The following is a 22,500-nucleotide window of genomic DNA, read 5'->3' as shown; positions in this document are numbered from 1 at the left end:
GAAATAGATTTAGGTCGAAGAAATAGATTGAGATTTTAGGAAATAGATTTTCCAGAAATAGATTTAGGTCGAAGAAATAGATTGAGATTTTAGGAAATAGATTTTTCAGAAATAGATTTAGGTCGAAGAAATAGATTGAGATTTTAGGAAATAGATTTTTCAGAAATAGATTTAGGTCGAAGAAATAGATTGAGATTTTAGGAAATAGATTTTCCAGAAATAGATTTAGATTTTAGGAAATAGATTTTCCAGAAATAGATTTAGGTCGAAGGGTGGTAATGAACCGGTGCCAAAAGGATTTTTTGTGTGATATTTATCTTTTGTTCTGGTACCAAAACGGGTCTTTTTTTGTTCTCATTCTCCATATATTCATGAATTTCATTTTTCAATCCTGCAATTTGGTCCAAAACCCGTGGAAGCAAATTCAGAACCGTGACGTCAGACCACAACTGACTACTCCAAAAAAACAAATAAATAATTGCCTCATGGTTAGACTCGGATTAATATCTTTGTGGTTAATTACAACATGACTTGGGTTAATTACTACTCGGTTAATTGACTCGTGGCTTGATTACTCCATGGTTATTTGGCTCATAGTTTGACCTCGCTTAATTACTCCATGGTTAAAATTGACTTCATTACTCTATGGTTAATTACCTAGCTTAATTATTCCACTCTTGATTAAATCATGATTAGTTTGTTACTCCATGGTTAATTACTCTATGGTTTAATCACCTCATGGTTCAACCTAGGCAAATAACTCTTAATTACCTCATGGCTAAACCTAGCTTCAACTCCCTCGCAATACGACCTAAAATCACCCGATGATTAAAAAAAAATAATTAATCACCCTCTCACTCCATTCTCCTCTGTTATATTGTCCGTAGGTTCTTGAAAATCATTTTACAAGTGAGCTTTATTGAGGTTAAAGAACACACGCGTCTAAGTACAAAATCTGCAGGTGCCAGGACAGAGCAGAGACAACACGTGTTCTCCTCGGGCTCTGCTGTCGCTCTCTGATTGGCTGAGGGGGTTGGTGCTTGCAGGGAGTGACCGAGGGACCATGAGTATAAGACTGGACAGTAGAATGCGGGGCTTACAAGGGAAATAAGTAACATTTAAGGGAATATCCGAGGGAAATAAGTAACATGTAAAGTAATATCCGTAATATCCGAGGGACCATGACTATAAGACTGGACAGTAGATTGCAGGACACAAGTGAAATAAGTACCATTTAAGAGAATATCCGAGGGACCGTGACTATAAGACTGGATAGTAGATTGCAGGACTTACAAGGGAAATAAGGAACATTTAAGGGAATGGCCGAGGGACCGTGACTATAAGACTGGATAGTAGAATGCAGGACTTATAAGGGGAATAAGTAACATTTAAGGGAATATCAGAGGGACCATGACTATAAGACTGGACAGTAGAATGCAGGACTAACAAGTAAAATAAGTAACATTTCGACATGGACACAGATACTCCACATACACCGCAATATAATCACATCTTTACACCTTCCATCCCTCCCCTTCCCTCCCGACAGACCCTCGTGAAGGAGTGCGAATCTGCCCTCCGCCGCGTAGAGCCCTTCTGGCCACAGCTGGCGATGGACGGCCTCAGGAACCTGTGGATAGTGAAACCAGGGGCGCAGTCCAGGGGTCGCGGGATCTTCATGATGAACCACCTGGAGGAGATCCTGTCGCTGGTGCAGTCGCCGCTCATCTACGAGACCAAGTATGTCGTCCAGAAGTACATAGGTAAGGAGGATTGAGGAATGGAGGAAGGTGGTGGGAGAATTGAAGAAAGGAGGAAAGGGGAGGAGGGAGGATTGAGGATGGAGGAAGGAGGGAGGAGGGAGGAGGGAGGAGGGAGGAGGGATGGGGGATGGGGGAAATGAAGGAGGAGGGAAGTGGGAAGGTGGAGAGGGGAAGGAGGAGGGGAGGAAAGGAGGAAGGGGAAGAGGAGGGAGGGAGGAAGGAGGAAAGGGGGAAGGGGGAAGAGGGATGGAGGAAGGGGGAAAGAAAGAAGGGGAGGGGAAGTTGTGTGTATGTGAGGGGGAAAAGGGGGGGAGAAGAGTGTATATGTGTGTGTATGTGTGAGGGGAGGGGGAGGAAAGGAGAGAGGGGGGGAGGGGGAGAGGAGAGAATAGAGAGGGGAGAGACGGATAGAAAGATAGATTGATAGATACATTAGGAGATAGATCGATAAATATTTAGATTGATAGATTGGGAGATAGATAGATATTTAGATGGATAGACAGATAGATAGACCAGTAAATAAAGAGAGAGGCAGACAGGTAGACAGATAGATATATAGATAGATGGATAGATAGATAGAGTGAAAGAGAGATAGATAAATAGATAAATAGATAAATAAAGATAGATAGATAGATAGATAGAGAGAGAGAGAGAGAGAGAGAGAGAGAGAGAGAGAGTGCGTGTGTGAGGGAGAGAGAGAGAGAGAGAGAGAGAGAGAGAGAGAGAGAGAGAGAGAGAGAGAGAGAGAGAGAGAGAGAGAGAGAGAGAGAGAGAGAGAAAGAAAGAAAGAGAGAATAAGTATGCGTCTGTGTGTTTGGTTAGGGTGTGTGTGTTTATCTTCACATTTCTTATATGTTCATGTTTCTGTTCTGCTCTGTGTTTGTAATTATGTTGGCGTGTTTGTGTATATTAGTGTTTTCATGTGTATATAAATGATTAAATAAGTAAGTGATGGAGTGTTACGTACATGTTTATGATTTATTTCATTTTAAAAGTTAATGGTAATAGCATTCGATATTCTAGTATTCCTTACTTCTTGCAAAAAAGTTTTGTCTTGAGATAAAAAATAGAATAAACATAATGTTTAATACATCTATTAGTCTGCATTTCCATCTTTCTGTACGACTGTTTCTATGTCTACCTACGTACCTACCTATCTATTTACCTCTCTATTTATCTATGTGCCTCCTTCCTTCCTTTCTCCTCTTCCTCCCTCCTTCCCTCACACTCCCTTCCTTTCCCTCTCTCTCCTTCTTCCTTCCCTCACACTTCCTTCCTTCCCCCTCTCCCCCCTACCTTCCCCCTCACACTTCCTCCCCCCCATCCCCACTCACTTTCTCTCCCTCTTCCCTCACAGACTTCCTTCCTTCCCCCTCCCCCCCTACCTTCCCTCACACTTTCTCTCCCCCCCCCCCCCGCCACTCACTTCTCCCCCTCCTTCCCTCACACTTCCCCCTCTCCCCCCCTACCTTCCCCCTACCTTTCCCCACACTGCACTCTCTCTCTCTCTCCTTCTCTCACACTTCCTACCTTCCCCCTCCCCCTCCCCCCTACCTTCCCTCACACTTTCCTCCCCCCCCCCACCACACTCACTTCTCCCCTCCTTCCCTCACACTTCCTACCTTCCCCCTACCTCCCCCCACCACACTCACTTCTCTCCCTCCTTCCCTCCCACTTCCTACCTTTACTTTCCCCATATTCCCTTCTCCACCTCCTTATACTGACCTCCACCCACTTCCCCACAGAGCGGCCACTGCTGATCCACAACACGAAATTCGACATCAGACAGTGGTTTATGGTAACCGACTGGAACCCTCTCCACGTGTGGGTTTACAAGTAAGGTTTTGGTTTGGTTTATGGTTTGTTGGTTCATGTGTTCTGGGTTGGTTGGTGTATTTGTTGTGGATGTTTTGATTTGTGATTGAAAGCGGGGATATGTCAGTTTTTTTTTCATTGATTTGAAGAGAAGGAAAAATCTGTTTGTAAATATGAGTAGGTATTTTTTTTCCATTCTCTTTCTTATTTTTTGTCTCTTCTTTCGCGTCTTTTGGTGCAATTAAGAAATGGAAGATTTTTTTTGTAGACATTAAGGTAAAAAATATATATCCGTTTTTGTTTTGTTTTACATTACAAACATAAAAGAAATTGTTTTTCTTAAAAAATGGAATTGAAAATGTCCCTCCCATCCAATCTTTTTTTCCCCTTCCCTCTTCTCTTCCTCCCTTCCTTCCTTCGTCCCTCCCTTCCTTCGTTCTTTCCATTCTTTATTGGCACTTCTCTTCTCAATCCTCCCTTTACAAAATAAACAAGATAATTCTAACTTCCTCTCCCCTTCGTTTCTCTTCCTTCCCATCTAACTTATCCCTTCCCACCTTCTTCTTTCCTTCCTTTTTATCCTTTATCAGTACCTATTCCCCTCTTTATCCCCCTCTCTATCCCCCATTTATCTATAGTTACTTGTATCCCCCCCCTCTCTCTCTCCCCGCCCCGTCGCAGAGAATGCTACCATTATCCCCCTTTCCTCCCTCCCTTCTTTCCTTATCCCCTATCTTCCTTCCTTCCTCTCTATCCCCCTCTCTTCCTTCTTTCTCCCCTCTCTTCCTTCCTTCCTTCTACCCCCATTTGGGATCTATAGTTACTTATCCCCCCCTCTCTCTCTCTCTCTCCCCGCCCCGTCGCAGAGAATGCTACCTGTCTCCTTCCTCCCTCCCTTCTTCTTCCTTTCTATCCCCCTCTCTTCCTTCCTTCCTTCTATCCCCTGTCTTCCTTCCTTCCTTCTATCCCCTCTCTTCCTTCCTTCCTTCTATACCCCCCATTTATCTATAGGCACTTATCCTTCTCTCTCTCTCTCCCCGCTCCGTCGCAGAGAATGCTACCTGTCCCTTCCTCCCTCCTTTCTTTCCTCTTTCTATCCCCTCTCTTCCTTCCTTCCTTCTATCCTCCTCTCTTCCTTCCTTCCTTCTATCCCCTCTCTTCCTTCCTTCCTTCTATCCCCTCTCTTCCTTCCCTCCTTCCTTCTATCCCCTGTCTTCCTTCCTTCCTTCTATCCCCTGTTGTCTTCCTTCCTTCCTTCTATCCCCTCTCTTCCTTCCTTCCTTCTATCCCCTCTCTCCCTTCCTTCCTTCTATACCCCCCATTTATCTATAGTTACTTATCCCCCCCTCTCTCTCTCTCCCCGCCCCGTCGCAGAGAATCTTCTATCCCCTCTCTTCCTTCCTTCCTTCTATCCCCCCATTTATCTATAAACACTTACCCCGCTCTCTCTCTCCCCGCTCCGTCGCAGAGAATGCTACCTCCGCTTCTGCTCGCAACAGTACGACCTCACCAACAACAACGAGGCGATCCATCTGAGCAACAACGCCATCCAGTGCAAGTATTTAAACGGCGAGAGGAGCGGCGAGTTGCCAGATGAGAATATGTGGGACTGTTATCAGTTCAAGGAGTATCTCAGGTGAGGAGGAGAGAGAGAGGAATGAGAGAGAGAGAGAGAGAGGAATGAGAGAGAGAGAGAGAGGAATGAGAGAGAGAGAGAGAGAGGAATGAGAGAGAGAGAGAGAGAGAGAGAGGAACGGCGAGAGGAGCGGCGAGTTGCCAGATGAGAATATGTGGGACTGTTATCAGTTCAAGGAGTATCTCAGGTGAGGAGGAGAGAGAGAGGAATGAGAGAGAGAGAGAGAGAGAGAGAGAGAGAGAGAGAGAGAAGAATGAGAGAGAGAGAGAGAGAGGAATGAGAGAGAGAGAGAGAGAAAGAGAGGAACGGCGAGAGGAGCGGCGAGTTGCCAGATGAGAGTATGTGGGACTGTTATCAGTTCAAGGAGTATCTCAGGTGAGGAGGAGAGAGAGAGGAATGAGAGAGAGAGAGAGAGAGAGAGAGAGAGAGAGAGAGAGAGAGAGAGAGAGAGAGAGAGAGAGAGAGAGAGAGAGAGAGAGAGAGAGAGAGAGAGAAGAACACAGAGACAGAGAGAGAGAGAGAGAGAGAGAGAGAGAGAGTAATGAGAGAGAGAGAGAGAGGAATGAGAGAGAGAGAGAGAGAGGAATGAGAGAGAGAGAGAGAGAGAGAGAGAGAGAGAGAGAGAGAGAGAGAGAGAGAGAGAGGAATGAGAGAGAGAGAGAGAGAGAGAGAGGAATGAGAGAGAGAGAGAGAGAGAGGAATGAGAGAGAGAAAGAGAGAGGAATGAGAGAGAGAAAGAGAGGAACGGCGAGAGGAGCGGCGAGTTGCCAGATGAGAATATGTGGGACTGTTATCAGTTCAAGGAGTATCTCAGGTGAGGAGGAGAGAGAGAGGAATGAGAGAGAGAGAGAGAGAGAGAGAGAGAGAGAGAGAGAGAGAGAGAGAGAGAGAGAGAGAGAGAGAGAGAGAGAGAGGAATGAGAGAGAGAGAGAGGGGAATGAGAGAGAGAGAGAGAGGAATGAGAGAGAGAGAGAGAGGAATGAGAGAGAGAGAGAGAGGAATGAGAGAGAGAGAGAGAGGAATGAGAGAGAGAGAGAGAGAGGAATGAGAGAGAGAGAGAGAGAGGAATGAGAGAGAGAGAGAGGAATGAGAGAGAGAGAGAGAGGAACGGCGATAGAGGAGCGGCGAGTTGCCAGATGAGAATATGTGGGACTGTTATCAGTTCAAGGAGTATCTCAGGTGAGGAGGAGAGAGAGGAATGAGAGAGAGAGAGAGAGAGAGAGAGAGAGAGAGAGAGAGAGAGAGAGAGAGAGAGAGAGAGAGAGAGAGAGAGAGAGAGAGAGAGAGAGAGAGAGAGAGAGAGACAGAGAGAGAGAGAGAGAGAGAGAGAGAGAGAGAGAGAGAGAGAGAGAGAGAGAGAGAGAGAGAGAGAGAGAGAGAGAGAGAGAGAGAGAGGAATGAGAGAGAGAAAGAGAGAGGAATGAGAGAGAGAGAGAGAGAGAGAGAGAGAGGAACGGCGAGAGGAGCGGCGAGTTGCCAGATGAGAATATGTGGGACTGTTATCAGTTAAAGGAGTATCTCAGGTGAGGAGGAGAGAGAGAGGAATGAGAGAGAGAGAGAGAGAGAGAGAGAGAGAGAGAGAGAGAGAGAGAGAGAGAGAGAGAGAGAGAGAGAGAGAGAGAGAGAGAGAGAGAGAGAGAGAGAGAGAGAGAGAGAGAGAGAAGATGAGAGAGAAAGAGAGAGGAGAGAGAGAGAGAGGGATGAGAGAGAGAGAGAGGGAGGAGAGAGAGGGAGAGAGAGGGATGAGAGAGAGAGAGAGGGATGAGAGAGAGAGAGAGAGAGGAATGAGAGAGAGAGAGAGAGAGAGAGGAATGAGAGAAAGAGAGAGAGAGGAATGAGAGAGAGAGAGAGAGGAACGGCGAGAGGAGCGGCGAGTTGCCAGATGAGAATATGTGGGACTGTTATCAGTTCAAGGAGTATTCTCAGGTGAGGAGGAGGTGGGTGGGTTGGAGGATGGGGGAGGGAGGGAAGGTGGGGAGGGAGGGAGGGGTAGGGGGGAGGGAGGGAAGGGGGAGGGTGGGTGGAGGGGAAAAGGGGGAGGGAGGGTGGGTGGGTGGGACTAAGGGGGAGGTGGGTTGGAGGGTAGGGATAGGGGAGAAAGGGGGAGGGAGAAGGAGGGAGGGAAGGAATGAGAGAGGAAGAGAGGAAAAGAGGAAGAAAGCAAGAAAGGAAGAAAGGAAGAAAGGAATAGAGAGAGAGAGAGAGAGAGAGAGAGAGAGAGAGAGAGAGAGAGAGAGAGAGAGAGAGAGAGAGAGAGAGAGAGAGAGAGAGAGAGAGAGAATGGGATATATAGATAGATAGATAGATAGAGAAGGGGGAGAGAGAGAGTGAGAGAGAGAATGGGATAGATAGAAATAAATAGATAGATAGAGAGATAGATAGATAGATAGATAGAGAGATAGATAGATAGAGAGATAGATAGATAGATAGATAGATAGGTAGATAGATAGAGAGATATATAGATAGATAGATAGATAGATAGAGAGAGAGAGAGAGAGAGAGAGAGAGAGAGAGAGAGAGAGAGAGAGAGAGAGAGAGAGAGAGAGAGACAGAGAAAGAGAGAGAGAGAGAGAGAGAAAATGGGAGAGAGAGAGAAAAAAAATGGGAGAGAGAGAGAGAGAGAGAGAGAGAAAGACAGAGATAGATAGATAGATAGAGAGAGAGACGCAATTTCCAAAAAGGAATAAATAATTCCATATCATCTCACAATAAAATTATTAATCATTATCATTTTTTTCTAATAAAACAGGATACGAACTCTCCTTACGAAAGGGGAGAAAGCGGAATAGCAGAAACGAAAGAAGGGAATATGCAATTACCGAGAAAAAGGAGGGAATCCGAAAGAGATATTGCAGAGGGAGAAAGGAAGAGGGAAAGATAATAACGAACAGAATGGGAGAAAATGGAGGATAATTGAAGACAAAAAGAAAAAAAAAATCAGGTCGAGGAAATGGAGAACAGGAGGGAGAGGAAATAAAGAGAGAGAAGAGATAGATCTTAAGAAAGGGGGGAAATATTTAACAAAGGAAATAAACATGGCCAGTGTTAAAGGAAGGATTTATTTGTATTTTACTGTTTTGTATTTCAGGTAAAAATACAATTATTTATTGATCTAATACAATTGATTATTGTTCATCATTATTATCATAATCATTAACTATTCATCATGATCTATTTTCTCTTTTCTCCTTTTCATCATCATTATTTCCACCATAATTACCATTATCCTTGACATTACCAACCACTTAAATGTAATAAAAAAGAAACGAGGTTATTATTATTATTGTCATAATTGTTGTTATTGTTATTGTTATTACTACAATTTTTTAAATTATTATTATTATTAATATTATCATTATTATTGTCATTACCATTAATAGCAATATTATTACCATTATCATTATTATCATCATTATCATTATTGTTATTATAATTATAAATATTATTATTACAATTTAATCATTAAACGAGTTGATTATTATATCATTTTTCTCTCATTATCACCATCCTCATTTCCTCCACCATTATCATTTATTTCTCTCATTACCATCCACTGAAAAAAAAAAATCTACGAGGTAATAATAAGTTATAATCTTACTTATCATCATTGTCATCTTCGTATCATCATCTCCGCCATCCTCCTCTCCCCCACCATCATCACCGTCCTCCTCCCCACCATCATCACCAATTATCTCTCTCCTTACCATTCGCAGGAGTCTGAAAAAGGAGAAATTCTAAGTTATCTTTATCTTAACATTATCATCTTCGTATCATCATCACCGCCATCCTCCTCTCCACCACCATCATCACCGTCCTCCTTTCCACCACCGTCATCACCGATTATCTCTCTCCCTACCATTCGCAGGAGTCTGAAAAAGGAGAAATTCCAAGACGAAGTTATCCTTATCTTAACATTATCATCTTCGTATCATCATCACCACCATTCTCTTCTCCACCACCATCATCACCGTCCTCCTCTCCACCATCATAACCAATTATCTCTCTCCCTACCATTCGCAGGAGTCTGAAAAAGGAGAAATTCTGGGACGAAGTGATTTACCCCGGAATGCGAGACGCGCTGGTGGCGGCCATGTTGGCGGCGCAGGTCGAAATGGACACGTTCAAACACGGGTTCGAACTCTTTGGCGCCGACTTCATGCTCACGGAGGATTTGAGGTGGGTTTGGGGGGTGAGGGAGAAGGTGGGTTTGGGGTGGGTTGGGGTGTCGGGAGAAGGTGGGTTGGGGGTGGGGGAGAAGGGAGGGTGTAAGTGGGTTTTGTGAGATAAAAAATAAAAAGAAATCTTCAAGCACGGATTCGAACTCTTTGGCGCTGACTTCATGCTCACGGAGGATTTGAGATGGGTTTGGGGGTGGGTTGGGGGTGGGGGAGAAGGTGGGTTGGGGTGGGGGAGAAGGTGGGTTGGGGTTGGGGAAGATGGGAGGGTGTAAGTGGGTTTTGTGAAGAGATTTGGGGGGTTAAAAAATTCTTCTAGCACGGAATCGAACACTTTGGCGCCGACTTCATGCTCACGGAGGATTTGAGGTGGGTTTGGGGGTGGGTTGGAAGTGGGCTTAGGGTGGGTCGAGAATGGGTTAGGGGTGGGGGAGAAGGGAAGGTGTAAAGGGGTTTTGTGAGGAGATTTTGGGGGTTAAAAAAACAACAACTTCAAGCACGGATTCGAAATGCTTGGCGCCGACTTCAAGCTCACGGAGGATTTGAGGTGAGGGGGTTGGGGGGGGGTAGGGGTGGGTTGAGGATGGAGGTTGTGAGATTTCGAAAGGTCAGGGATCACAAGACAAATATGACACACCCCTTATTCACATTTTTTTTTTACTCCTGTCAAGTGAATTCTTGAAGATATTGTTTACTGCATAATTCTTGAAAAAAAAAGTTTTTATTCTTAATCATATTGTTAGAAAAAAAAAGAAAAGTCAATTATCTTATCAAAGTTGCATATTCTCTCATCCATAAAATATTTAATACTTAGATATTGAGATTATTTTTTTAAAACAAATTATCACCATCATCATCACAGACTTTCTTCCTATCATGTTTAAACGTTATCAGAATTATTATCCGTTTCAGTATTAGTATCAGGTCAGTATAATATCAGTATCAATATCAACTCAAGCAGTATTGTCAGTATCATTATCAACGTAAATATCAGTCACTATCAGTATCATTTATAACTATCAATATTCATGAAATCACCATAATAAACATTGTCAGTATTGATAGCAACATCAATGAACATTTCATAGGTAATGTTATTATTAGTATATTGCTGTATCATCGCTAATGTCGTTATTAGTATCAATATCAGTGAAAAATGACCCTTATCAATATCAGTATTTTTTATCAATGTCCATATTAGGATCAGTAATAAATATAACACCATTATCATCAGCATCAATAACCTCACCTTTCATTTCCTTATTCGCCACTCTTCAAACAACAACAACAACAACAACAGCTACAATAACAACAACCATTCATTACCTCAGTCCCCTCTCTTCAAACAACAACAACAACAACAACAGCTACAATAACAACAACCATTCATTACCTCAGTCCCCTCTCTTCAAACAACAACAACAACAACAACAGCTACAATAACAACAACCATTCATTACCTCAGTCCCCTCTCTTCAAACAACAACAACAACAACAACAACAGCTACAATAACAACAACCATTCATTACCTCAGTCCCCTCTCTTCAAACAACAACAACAACAACAACAGCTACAATAACAACAACCATTCATTACCTCAGTCCCCTCTCTTCAAACAACAACAACAACAACAGCTACAATAACAACAACCATTCATTACCTCAGTCCCCTCTCTTCAAACAACAACAACAATAACAACAACAATTCTCTTCACCATTCCTTACCTCCGTTTCCTCTCTTCAAACAACAACAACAATTCTACTCACCCTTCATTTCCTTATTCTCCTCTTTTCAAACAACAACAACAACAACAACATCAATGCTCCTCACCATTTAATACCTCAGTGTCCTCTCTTCAAACAACAACAACATCAATGCTCCTCACCATTTAATACCTCAGTGTCCTCTCTTCAAACAACAACAACAATTCTACTCACCTTTCATTTCCTTATTATCCTTTCTTCAAACAACAACAACAGCAGAAACAACAACTCCGCATTCAGTACCTCCGTTTCCTCTCCTCAAACAACAACAACAACAGAAACAACAATTCTCCACATTCAGTACCTCACTTTCCTCTCCTCGAACAACTACAACAACAAATACAACTACAACAGCAAAAACAACAACAACAAAACAATTCTCCACATTCAATACCTCACTTTCCATCCCCTCAAACAACAACAAATACAACAACAACAACAGCAAAAACAACAAAACGATTCTCCACATTCAATACCTCACTTTCCACCCCCTCAAACAACAACAAATAAAACAACAACAAATACAACAACAACAACAGCAAAAACAACAAAACGATTCTCCACATTCAATACCTCACTTTCCACCCCCTCAAACAACAACAAATAAAACAACAACAAATACAACAAAAACAACAACAAAACAATTCTCCACATTCAATACCTCACTTTCCACCCCTCAAACAACAACAACAAATACAACAACAACAGAAACAACAACAACAAATACAGCAACAGCAAATACAACAACAAAACAATTCTCCACATTCAATACCTCACTTTCCACCCCCTCAAACAACAACAACAAATACAACAACAACAACAACAAAAACAACAACAACAAAACAGTTCTCCACATTCGATACCTCACTTTCCACCCCACAAACAACAGCAAATACAACAACAGCAAATACAGCAACAACAAAACAATTCTCCACATTCAATACCTCACTTTCCACCCCTCGAACAACAAAAATACAACAAAACAAAAACAACCAATACAACAACAGCAAAAACAACAACAAAACAATTCTCCACATTCAATACCTCACTTTCCACCCCTCGAACAATAACAACAAATACAACAACAACAACAATAACAACAAATACAACAACAACAACAACAACAACAACAACAAAACAATTCTCCACATTCAATACCTCACTTTCCATCCCCTCAAACAACAACAACAACAATAAATACAACAACAGCAAAAACAACAACAACAACAACAACAGCAAAAACAACAACAACCCCCCGCTCAGCCCCTCACGTGTCCTCTCCCCCCCTCAGACCGTGGCTCATCGAGATCAACTCCTCCCCTTGCATGGCGTCCACCACGAGCGTCACCAAGAGGATGTGCGCGCAGTGTCTCCAGGATGTTATTAAAGGTATGTGGTGTGTTGTAGATATGTACATACACGCACACGTACACGTAGACGTAGACGTAGACGCATACACACACACACACACAAAAAAAAAAAAAAAAAAAAAAACACACACACACGCACACACAAAAAAACAAACAAACACAAACACACACACGCACATGCACACGCACAAGAAAGCACACACGCACACGTAAACGCACACGTAAACGCACACACACACACACACATACAGACACACACACACACACACACTAATAAACATTGTCACAAATATGTGTGTGTGTGTGTGTGTGTGGTTATATGTATTTATAGTGTGTCTTTATAAGCGCGATGTGTGTTATGTTGTTAGACATTATGGTGATGATTTATGTGGTGTGTAGAGTCTGGATGGAGCTTTTTGAACTTAATTCTGTATAAAACTTTTAATCATAATAGAATATATGAAAACTAACATGAGACCAAATATGATGGTTTTCTTAAAAAAAAAAAAAAAAAAAAAAAAAATTGCTTCAGATACAAAATTTACAAATAATTATTTATAATGTACTTCCAATTCGGTCTGGCAGACTTTTTTACATAAATTAATTTGCTTATACAACCCATCCACTAATTACACTTCAAGATTGCCCTTGCCTTAATTATCAAGCAATTATCACCACAGGAGTATAATTATACCTGTTCCTGAGTGTATAGTGTAAAAAAAACATAAAACATTGTTGATAAATGTGACAAAGAGAATGCGTTATAATTGTATGCTTGAAGATACACTTTATCGTAGTTTATTAATGAATTTTACGTTAATGAAAAACTCGAACAAGACAAAAGTAATTGATAATACAAATAAAAAAAATATAAACCAAGAAAGAAATATATTTTTTATGATATGAATAATACTTTTTTCCAATAACTAACCCACACATAACCCAGTAAAAAACGCACACAAAGCAACAGTACTGATAATAAAGAGAAAAATAAATAAATATAGAAAAAATATGACATGAATAATACTTTTTTCCAATAAATAACCCACACATAACCCAATAAAAAACGCACACAAGGTAAAAGTACTGATAATAAAAAGAAAAATAAATAAATCACGAGAGAAAGAAAGAAAAAAAATATGACACGAATAATACTATTTTTTCCAATAAATAACCCACACATAACCCAATAAAAAACGCACACAAGGCAAAAGTACTGATAATAAAAAGAAAAATAAATAAATCAACATAGAAAAAAGCTTTTATGACATGAATAATACTTTTTTCCCAATAAATAACCCAGCTCTCTCTCCAAACAGTCGTGGTTGACTACAAGCACAACAAAACAGCTGACACGGGGCAGTTCGAGCTGGCCTACAGAGACAGCGAACGATCAGTGCCGAACCCACCTTACCTTGGAGTCAATCTGCAGGTGAGTGGAACTAAATGACCAGAATTTCGGACTACAAAAGAGGAAGTAAAATAAAGGCTCTATCGCACTATCACTTTTTCCCGTCAGTTTGTTTGCGTTTCCGAATGAATTTGAGGCTTTCCGCGAGTTTGCAAACGGAACACCTCCCAGACGAAGACGGTTATGGCCGTTTCCGTCTGACTAATTTTCGACTTGATCTTGCGCTACCAAGGATCTATACAACTAGAATGTTTTGCAGTTTATAAATTAGATAGAAAGAGTGAATATAAATACATGCAATTATTTTAGAACTGGTATATACAATATACATCATCATAGTTCTTTAAAATAACGTAATATGAGAATGTTTGTGTTTCCCGGGACCTCACTCCGATTGCGCCATCTTTGTTTACAATGTCTGCTGCCTTGGTCATGTGATCGGGTCAATCGATTTTCATACGGAAAGTTCATTCGGAAACGCTACAATTGACGGAAAAAGTGATAGTGTGATTGGGCCTTTAATAAGAGACAAGAATTATATATCTGCAAAATAACTGGCGACAGACTTGGAGGACAGTCGCAAAACATTGGTATGTTGTGATACCCAGATTGAGAATCCTTAAGCATGCATGTACACAGAAATATACGCATATCTATTACTTTAGACATGCTCAGTCAGTCAGATAGATAGATGAAGAAATGTATATCCATCAGATGAATTGACGGATACGCATCTATTTCTGTGCATATACATGTCTATTTCAACAAACCGGCGTCAGTCTGTCCTTCAAATCTGTCGTGTAATATTTTGCAGATTTATTTATTGTCTCCTAGTTTACTTTTTTCTTATGGTGTTGATAGATTTTGGATGCCAGGACATGGACTTCTTGCAGCTGGGATAGAATTGAGAAACTACAAACCATTTTTTTTTAGATTCTTTAATTTACATTCTTTTTGTTTTGTTTGGGGGGTGAGGGTGCAGTTGTGTGATTTAGATAAATAGAATAACTTCAAGAAAATTGTGATTCTTGGGAGAATTCGGGCGTTTTAAGCTTAAAATATCAAGACTTTTTCTTGGTATTTCATGAGAATAGCCTCCTTGGCCAAGTCAAGCGATGTACCGTCACCATGGTAACAGCCTCGTAACCGTTCTGGTTTGAAGCCTTCGAAAGCGAGCGCTGGCCAAGAACTCCGCTAAATATTTTATCCGAGAAATTATTTTTTACGGTTTCTGTTACTGTAATTTCCATGATGGAGATAATGGAGATTATGGAAATGAAAAAGCTCTTTCTTTTAGATCATAAATAATTTTAAGACGAACAATTTATCCCTTACTTTTAAACACCTCGTCTCTTTAAATGGTGAATATACGTATACTACTATTCCATGAGGCAGATAATATTTCAAGTGGAAAAGTCTGAAAAAATCTAGCAACATTCTCCTGTTGATAATGTATTCAGTGACTGTTATATTTAACTTCATAAAATCGTATATATGGGAATGGGTAGGCCTATATTTTCATTCAGTGATGTTCATTTGTTTTGATATCGCGTCAGAGTGTAAGGGTTGCCAATCGGAAGTATGTGTCACTGTTTTAGAGGCTTTGAATATGCATATAGGAGAAAATATTAGGGTTTGTACAGATGTTATGGTAGATATATTAATTTAAAACGTTCATTATGGAAGATACTCTGATATACACATAGAATTTTTCAGGCTTGACATTTCAGAGAACCGTTCGTGCGTATTAGCAACACTTCTCAGGCTCTAGCAACCGTGTTAAGCAACGAAGTTCTTGGCCTCGGAGCAAGAATTCTTGGCCAAGTGTTCTCCTGCTGAAAACGCCTGTAATGTCATCTTAAGTAGTTTAGAGCAGTGTTGTCCAGACTATACGTAACATAGGGCGTCTCCTGTAGCACCCTTAACTCTTAATACCGTATTTAGTTTAATCCGAAGCCACCGTGTCTGTACCGAGGACGACACTCTCCGCTGCCAGACGGCGCGACAATAATATTCAGTAAAAACTGTCGTACTCACTATTCTATCACTACCGTTATCATGTAAACATGTCGGAGAGAAGAGAAATGTCGTGCGTGAAAATCGCTCTTTTGGGAGATTTCATGTTTTATTTTTCTTTCTTTCTTTTTGTAATGTCATATTTTTGGTAATCATATTTAAGAAGCTATTTAAAACATCTCTTAGGTTTCAAAATATCTATTAGATTTAATGTGTATTTCATGAAACTGAGACTCTTACTAATGTTTTCATAATGCTAATTATCTTATGCCTTTTTTTTTTTTATCTCTGCACTGCTTTGCCTCCTAATTGTTTAAATTGTTCTGTAAATAATAATATAAACATCTCAGATGCTTCTGAAGACTATCTTTTCCTTCTCTTCATCCCAGACGTACCTACATGATTGAAGACGAGGCATTCAAAAATTATTCATATTATTTATCAATTTTTTATGCCTCCCAATGTTCCCAAAATTGAAAACTAAGACTAGCATCATATCAAAGTAAGAAAGTTCGTACCTCTATTTTCTGTACACATTTCTTCAAGATTATCTGTTTCAAATATGATTTGTTTGGAATCTTAAGTTAATGGACTGTCTCTTTAAATGTCTATCAATTCTTGTGATGTTCCTGGTCTGTGATATAGTGATGGTTCTGCCCACTATTGTTGATGTGAAGATCCTGGTCTCGTATTACTGGGCGTGTGGGAATAGGTTTTACAAATCTAAAGGGTGGGAGCTGAGGTATGTTGTCTTTTTATTGCAGAACAATCTGTGGTATTTTGAAACATTTATGTGCAATGTTCTCTTCACACATAACTGTTGCATGTTGTGTTGGGTAGCGTTTGGGGCAAGTCATGCACTCATACCTGTAAATAAGCAACAAAATCATCCAAAAGATATCTATTCAACATTCACCCTTCATGTCCCTACGCATATGATATAGAAGACAGTATTAAAGATATTACCTAAAGATTTGCAGTCCGATATAAAATTTACTTGGATAAATAAACCTTGCAATTTGCATTCAGACACTGCATTGTTAAAAGATTTTTCTGACAACTGATATTCATTTTTTATAGATTGGAGAAAAGGTGATTGTTATAGAAAGTTGTAGTCAGTCACTCAAGATGCAGTTTGATCTTCATATGATAATTACGAGGCACAAGTAGGCTTACTTATAAGGGAAACATGATTATTTATGAAATATTCTATTTTTTCATGATAACGATCTTATATTTATAGTAGTAAAATGGGTAACGAAACTGCTCTAACAACTATAAAACCAATCTTTATTTCAATGACACTCAAGTACAAAAATGACATTCACCAATTAATATCCATCGCGCAGTTTCCTCGGACAGCTCTTTGCTCTGTTGAATCGTGTTGGAGGGAAACATGTTTTCTTCAGGATGCTGTTCAGGAAGTCCATAGAAAAGTATAGTTGTTAATTTTGTTGCAAAGTAGTTGAGAAAAATTCAGTGCATAATTCTTCTTTAAAACACTGGCTCATATTTGCTTTAAAACGTCAACTTGTGTGACCCTGACCATATAATTTTTGTTTCACTAACCTGGAAATATGAGTTCCATGCCCGCAACCTCTGAACTTCAAAGATTCCTCGTAGGATTATATTGGTTTTTATATTCATTACCATAAGTTATTTCCTTTATCAGAATATTTGATCATTTGTGTAAATATATTCAATTTCATTTTCATAATAAATACTACGTATGGAAATTCTAAGACGATCGATGTTATTGCCTAAAATAACTGAATGGCAACTCAAGCGATGGCACCCATGAAGTTCATGACGGACACGCGACGTAACAGTACATGATTGGTGGGATTAACGTGTCCCTTCTGCGCATGTGCAGGATTTAAAAAATGAGCTTAATATTAAAGCCTGGTCTAGAGGTGCATTAAAAGTTGATCCTGGACGCTGGCAACGCGCGTGCGCACTAGAGATCTGGATTAAACTTTAATACTGGATTAACTTTTATGGCACGTGCAGAAGACGCCCATAGATCAAAAGGGGTGGGGGGGGGGGGTACGTGAACAAACAAGGAACACACACAAACAAACACATCACATGTTATTAAATCATCTTTATTGGGGTATCAAACTCGAATTTATTGACCAACACTCCTGCAATGCAGACTTTTCATAATTAGTATATTATTTGAATTATCCTAAATAAAATGGTTTGTTTAGCCACAATGGACGGGGTGGGGGAGAGGGTACGTGACAGTACAAGGTGATAAAAGGTACAATAGGCGAAAATGTTTGAACAACACTGGTTTAGAGGACATTGTACAGTGACGGACAAATCTTGAAGGAATTGAAGCTCCGAATCGGTCATACAAAAAGTATGGTATGAAGCGGAAGTTCGAAACAGGTTCGAAACAGTTTCGAGAGTAACTGTACCGTAAAATAATCGCGGGTATTGGACTCTGAACTTTATTTTTTCCATTGTTTAGATGGGTATTTCTTTTATGGACGAGTGGAATTAATTAAAGGTGATAGAATTAAGAATCTGTAGAAGGTTAGAATCATAAGAAATGTGAGGAATGGCATTTGAGTTATAGGTGTGAAATTGTGTTTACTATTACGTTATTTATTATTTCTATGTTTATTATTACTTTGTTTATTATTTTTATGCTTATTGTTACTTTGTTTATTGTTTCTGTGTTTACTATTACTCTGTTTACTATCAGTATGTTTACTATTACTATGTTTACTTTTAAGAAATGTGTATTGGGTCGATTGGACAAAGAATATGATAGTTCTTGAATATGTGGCTTTAATTTTCATGAAGAACGGGGTTAAGGATTCAAAAAACCTTTTATTTAATCCATGGGTAGAACTTTTAGATAACAATGGCTTTAGTGGTGGTGGTGTATAACAGCGATTGCAGTATGATGATATTGATGATTGGTGGTAGTATATATATATATATATATATATATATATATATATATATATATATATATATATATATATATATGACAATGATGGTAAAGATAATTGCAAAAGTAATGGTTATAAAACTAGAGGCAATTCTGGATAATATATATATATATATATATATATATATATATATATATATATATATATATATTTATATACATATGATTTTTGTTTTATTGTTCTAACACTTAGCCATTTCCGCGCAGGTGGTGGGGCGCCAGATCAAGAAGGGCCCCGTGAAGATCGAGAAGCGGAAGCCGAAGAAGGCGCGGCCGGCGGAGCGCCTGGTGAAGCCCCTGCCCCTCATCACGCTGTCCCTGGAGGAGGGCGCCCACTACGGCCCCCGCGAGCACGCCCTTCCGCACCACCACCCCCACCCGCGGGAGACCCCGGGGGCGTTCGCGCGGCGCTGCTACCTCCTCGACTGCCGCAGGTACGCGGCCGGGGGCGCGGGGGGCTCGGCGACGCCCGGCGGCCCCGGGAGCGCCCCCGTCCTGGCGCCGATCGGGTCCGAGGAGGAGTCGGGCGAGCGCGGCACGAGCGCCGACAGCTCCGTGTCGGTCATCGTCAACTGCGAGACGCCGCCGCCCGCGCCCCTGCCGCCGCCGTCGCCGCCGCTGCCCCCCGACGAGGACGGGCGGCGGGCGGCCAGGGAGAAGGGCGAGGACAGCGCCGCCGAGGACGCGTCGGCCGAGGGATCCAGCTCCTCCTGGAGCTCCATTTCCAGGTCCGAGAGCGAAGCCACGAGCGCCTCGCGACCCAGCTCCTGCGACTCGTGACCTGCCCCGAGGTAGGGCTGTGGCGGTCGGGATGCGGCTGAGACCGTCGGGGCCGAAGGAGTTCGTCGGGGCCCGTCGTAGGTTGTCGGAATTCGTCGGGGGTCGTCGTGGGTTGTCGGAATTCGTTGGAGCTCGTTGGAGACTCGGTGATCGTCGGAATTCGTCATCGAAGATCACCGATGATCGTCGAAAGCCTTTGAAAAGTACTGAAGGTCGTCAAGGGTCATCTCACCCCGTCGACTGACTCCCACAGGCCATCGAAGGTCAAAACAAGAGGTTATCATCCTTGGCTGTGACCTCAAGGAATGACTGAACCGAACGGACTCTCTGAAAAGAGAGAAAGGGGAAAGAGGAGAAGAGGAACTCAAAAGAGAAAAAGAAAAAGAAGAGGAACTACGAAGAGAGAAGAAGGGGAACTACGAATGGAAGACATAACTGCCATTTAGTGATAACTAGTCAAACACAACACGATATTAGCTAATTAGACTTCTTTTTATCCTTGTATAAAGACTAATAGATGAGTAAGGTCGTTTTGTATTGTCTATTCCTGACATTAATTTAAGGAAGATCCTACGTTATGCGTGATAAATGCGGTATAACCGTTTTTTTCCCTTTTGCTAGAATGGATTCTGAAAACTGCAAGTGGGTGAAAGTGTGATTCGATATTTGAATTTATCTATTCCCACTATAAAATGATTATGGCCAATCAGATGAGGTAATAGATGTTATTGGACGCAGTGTTAGTTGATATGTCGATTGCGGTAACATATCTGCTCTTAATGAACGCAGTCTAATAGCATATTTAGAAGTGGGTGATATTAAAGGAAGCATTTCATTGGATGGCAACATGGTCGGCACGATTGCTTGTTTCTCTAGTTTAAAAGAATGAATACGCTGATATTGGTTGTCAGATGGTTGAAACTGCAACGTTGTAGGAGCGGAATATCGACCATGTCTGTATTTCGCGTTCATTCATAACAGATAGTTAAAATCTTGAGCGAGAATTCAGATGTTCTCAAACGCATTATAAATGTTATTGTTTCAATGTGATGAACAATGAAGGAAAAATATTATCATAACTACAACACTGTCGTAAATTCTGTAATCAAATAAGGGTTGTAATTATCTGTGGCTGTCATGTGAGGTGTATCGTATCAAATTTATTAAAATTTCAAGGAATAAAATCATTGCTGTACCATGGAACAGGAGAATGTTTATGATGAATATTGTAAACAAATGCGATTGCATATTACCCACATTACCATGGTAACGTGTGGCAGGATAATTAGGGAATATTTCGAAATATAAACGCAAAAACACATATGTTCGTATGTTTGCACTGTGAATCCATCTTTTGCATATATTCAGTTGATGAATTATAAATAGAGAAAATTTTCAAAAGATGCACATTTGATGAATGCATTTATTAGCCTGTTTTTTTAAAATGTATAATCGTTCCTATTTTTTTCTGCTTTATCAGCTGTTCTTTAAAAGGAAATTAAATATAAAAATGGAAAACGCTTTTTGTGCATTCAATTTACTCGCTTTTGGTTGCAGGAAATGTCTGTGATGAGAATGGTCTTGCGTCCAAGGTGTTCTCTGGAGTAACGAAATTGCAAGAAAAATTCAAAAGTTCTTTTTTCTTTTTAATATGTGGAAGCTTATTCCAACGGGTGATTTTCATTTAACTTTTTCTTTGTTTTTAGCTTATTCTGAACTGAAGCATTTTCACTCTGTAAGTATTCTCTGCTTGAAAGCATCTTGGAGTAAGATATCTTTGTACTGATTAAAGAAAAAACGAAATTTTTCCTAGAATTATTATTACTGTTCAAGAAGAAAGAGTAATGAGAAAGAAGAGAAGAAGCAAAGAGGGATGAGAAAGAGAGAGAAAAAAAGAGAAGGAGAAATTTGGAAAAGGTTACTATCATCATTAAACTTTGATGTTTTGATGTATCACTTAGAAGGTAATATACTGGAATTTAGATAAAAGAAGAAATATAGAGAAAGATACCGAACAAACAAAATTAAAACCCAGTAAAAAAAGAAAAATTGTGAACAGAAAAAATATCTAGAACCTTCCATTTCTCAACATTAACTTCACATGTAAACATATATCTGTTTTTCTTCTTGTCATATTTAGAAAGAAAATTAGCTTCTCTGACTCTCTAACTTATTTGCATTTTGCTTTTGTTCTTGTTCGTGTTTTTGTTCAATAAAATGAGATGAGCTTAATAGATAAAATTGTTGTAGAATTACCTTGGTACTTGCGGATGTGTTGATCGAGTGTGGATGTGGCGTGGCGGTCATTTTATAGGATCGTTTTAATAATAAAGAATTCTGGCGAAGTTTTGAGTTTTATTTTCAAAAATGTAGAAGAGAGAAAAAATATATATATATATTTTCGAGAACTGACTTTTTGGATTTTTATTATTATTATTTTTTTTTAACGTGTGGATACAGATGAAAAGGAAATAGAGGGAGGAAGAAGTAGGAGATGAATATGTAAATACGCACACAGATACACATATAGACACACAAACACACACAAACATATACATACACGCACACACGCAGACAGATAAACACATGGAAACACACAAACACATGCAGACACACACGCACACATTCACAGACACGCACACACACAACACACACGCAAACACACACACACACGCAAACACACGCGCACACTTACAATTTATGAGACATGCTGAACAAGTAATCAAACAGAAATGATGTTTCTGTGTTCAAATAGTTTTGAAAGAAATATGTTGGTCAATGAATTTATAACCTCTCTGCTTACAT

The 22,500-nt window shown here is 40.3% G+C and overlaps 1 protein-coding gene across 2 annotated transcripts in view; it reads left to right on the top strand.

Moving 5' to 3' along the window:
- The window catches only part of LOC113808388 (uncharacterized), a 120,787-nt gene extending 98,747 nt beyond the window's left edge, over positions 1-22,040 (top strand). The window contains exons 6-12 of one of the 2 annotated variants that reach the window (XM_070124822.1): positions 1,550-1,763; positions 3,509-3,599; positions 5,047-5,214; positions 9,235-9,390; positions 12,445-12,542; positions 13,843-13,955; positions 19,123-22,040. In XM_070124822.1, the coding sequence (XP_069980923.1) occupies positions 1,550-1,763; positions 3,509-3,599; positions 5,047-5,214; positions 9,235-9,390; positions 12,445-12,542; positions 13,843-13,955; positions 19,123-19,695 (1,413 nt within the window). In that variant the 3' untranslated portion in view covers positions 19,696-22,040. The remainder of the gene's footprint in view (positions 1-1,549; positions 1,764-3,508; positions 3,600-5,046; positions 5,215-9,234; positions 9,391-12,444; positions 12,543-13,842; positions 13,956-19,122) is intronic. The other variant, XM_070124823.1, reaches the window with a different exon arrangement.
- Positions 22,041-22,500: the final 460 nt, after the last annotated feature.

This window comes from Penaeus vannamei, chromosome 8, assembly GCF_042767895.1.
Source record: "Penaeus vannamei isolate JL-2024 chromosome 8, ASM4276789v1, whole genome shotgun sequence".
NCBI classification, from domain to species: domain Eukaryota; kingdom Metazoa; phylum Arthropoda; class Malacostraca; order Decapoda; family Penaeidae; genus Penaeus; species Penaeus vannamei.
This window is presented reverse-complemented; position numbering and strand designations above follow the sequence as displayed.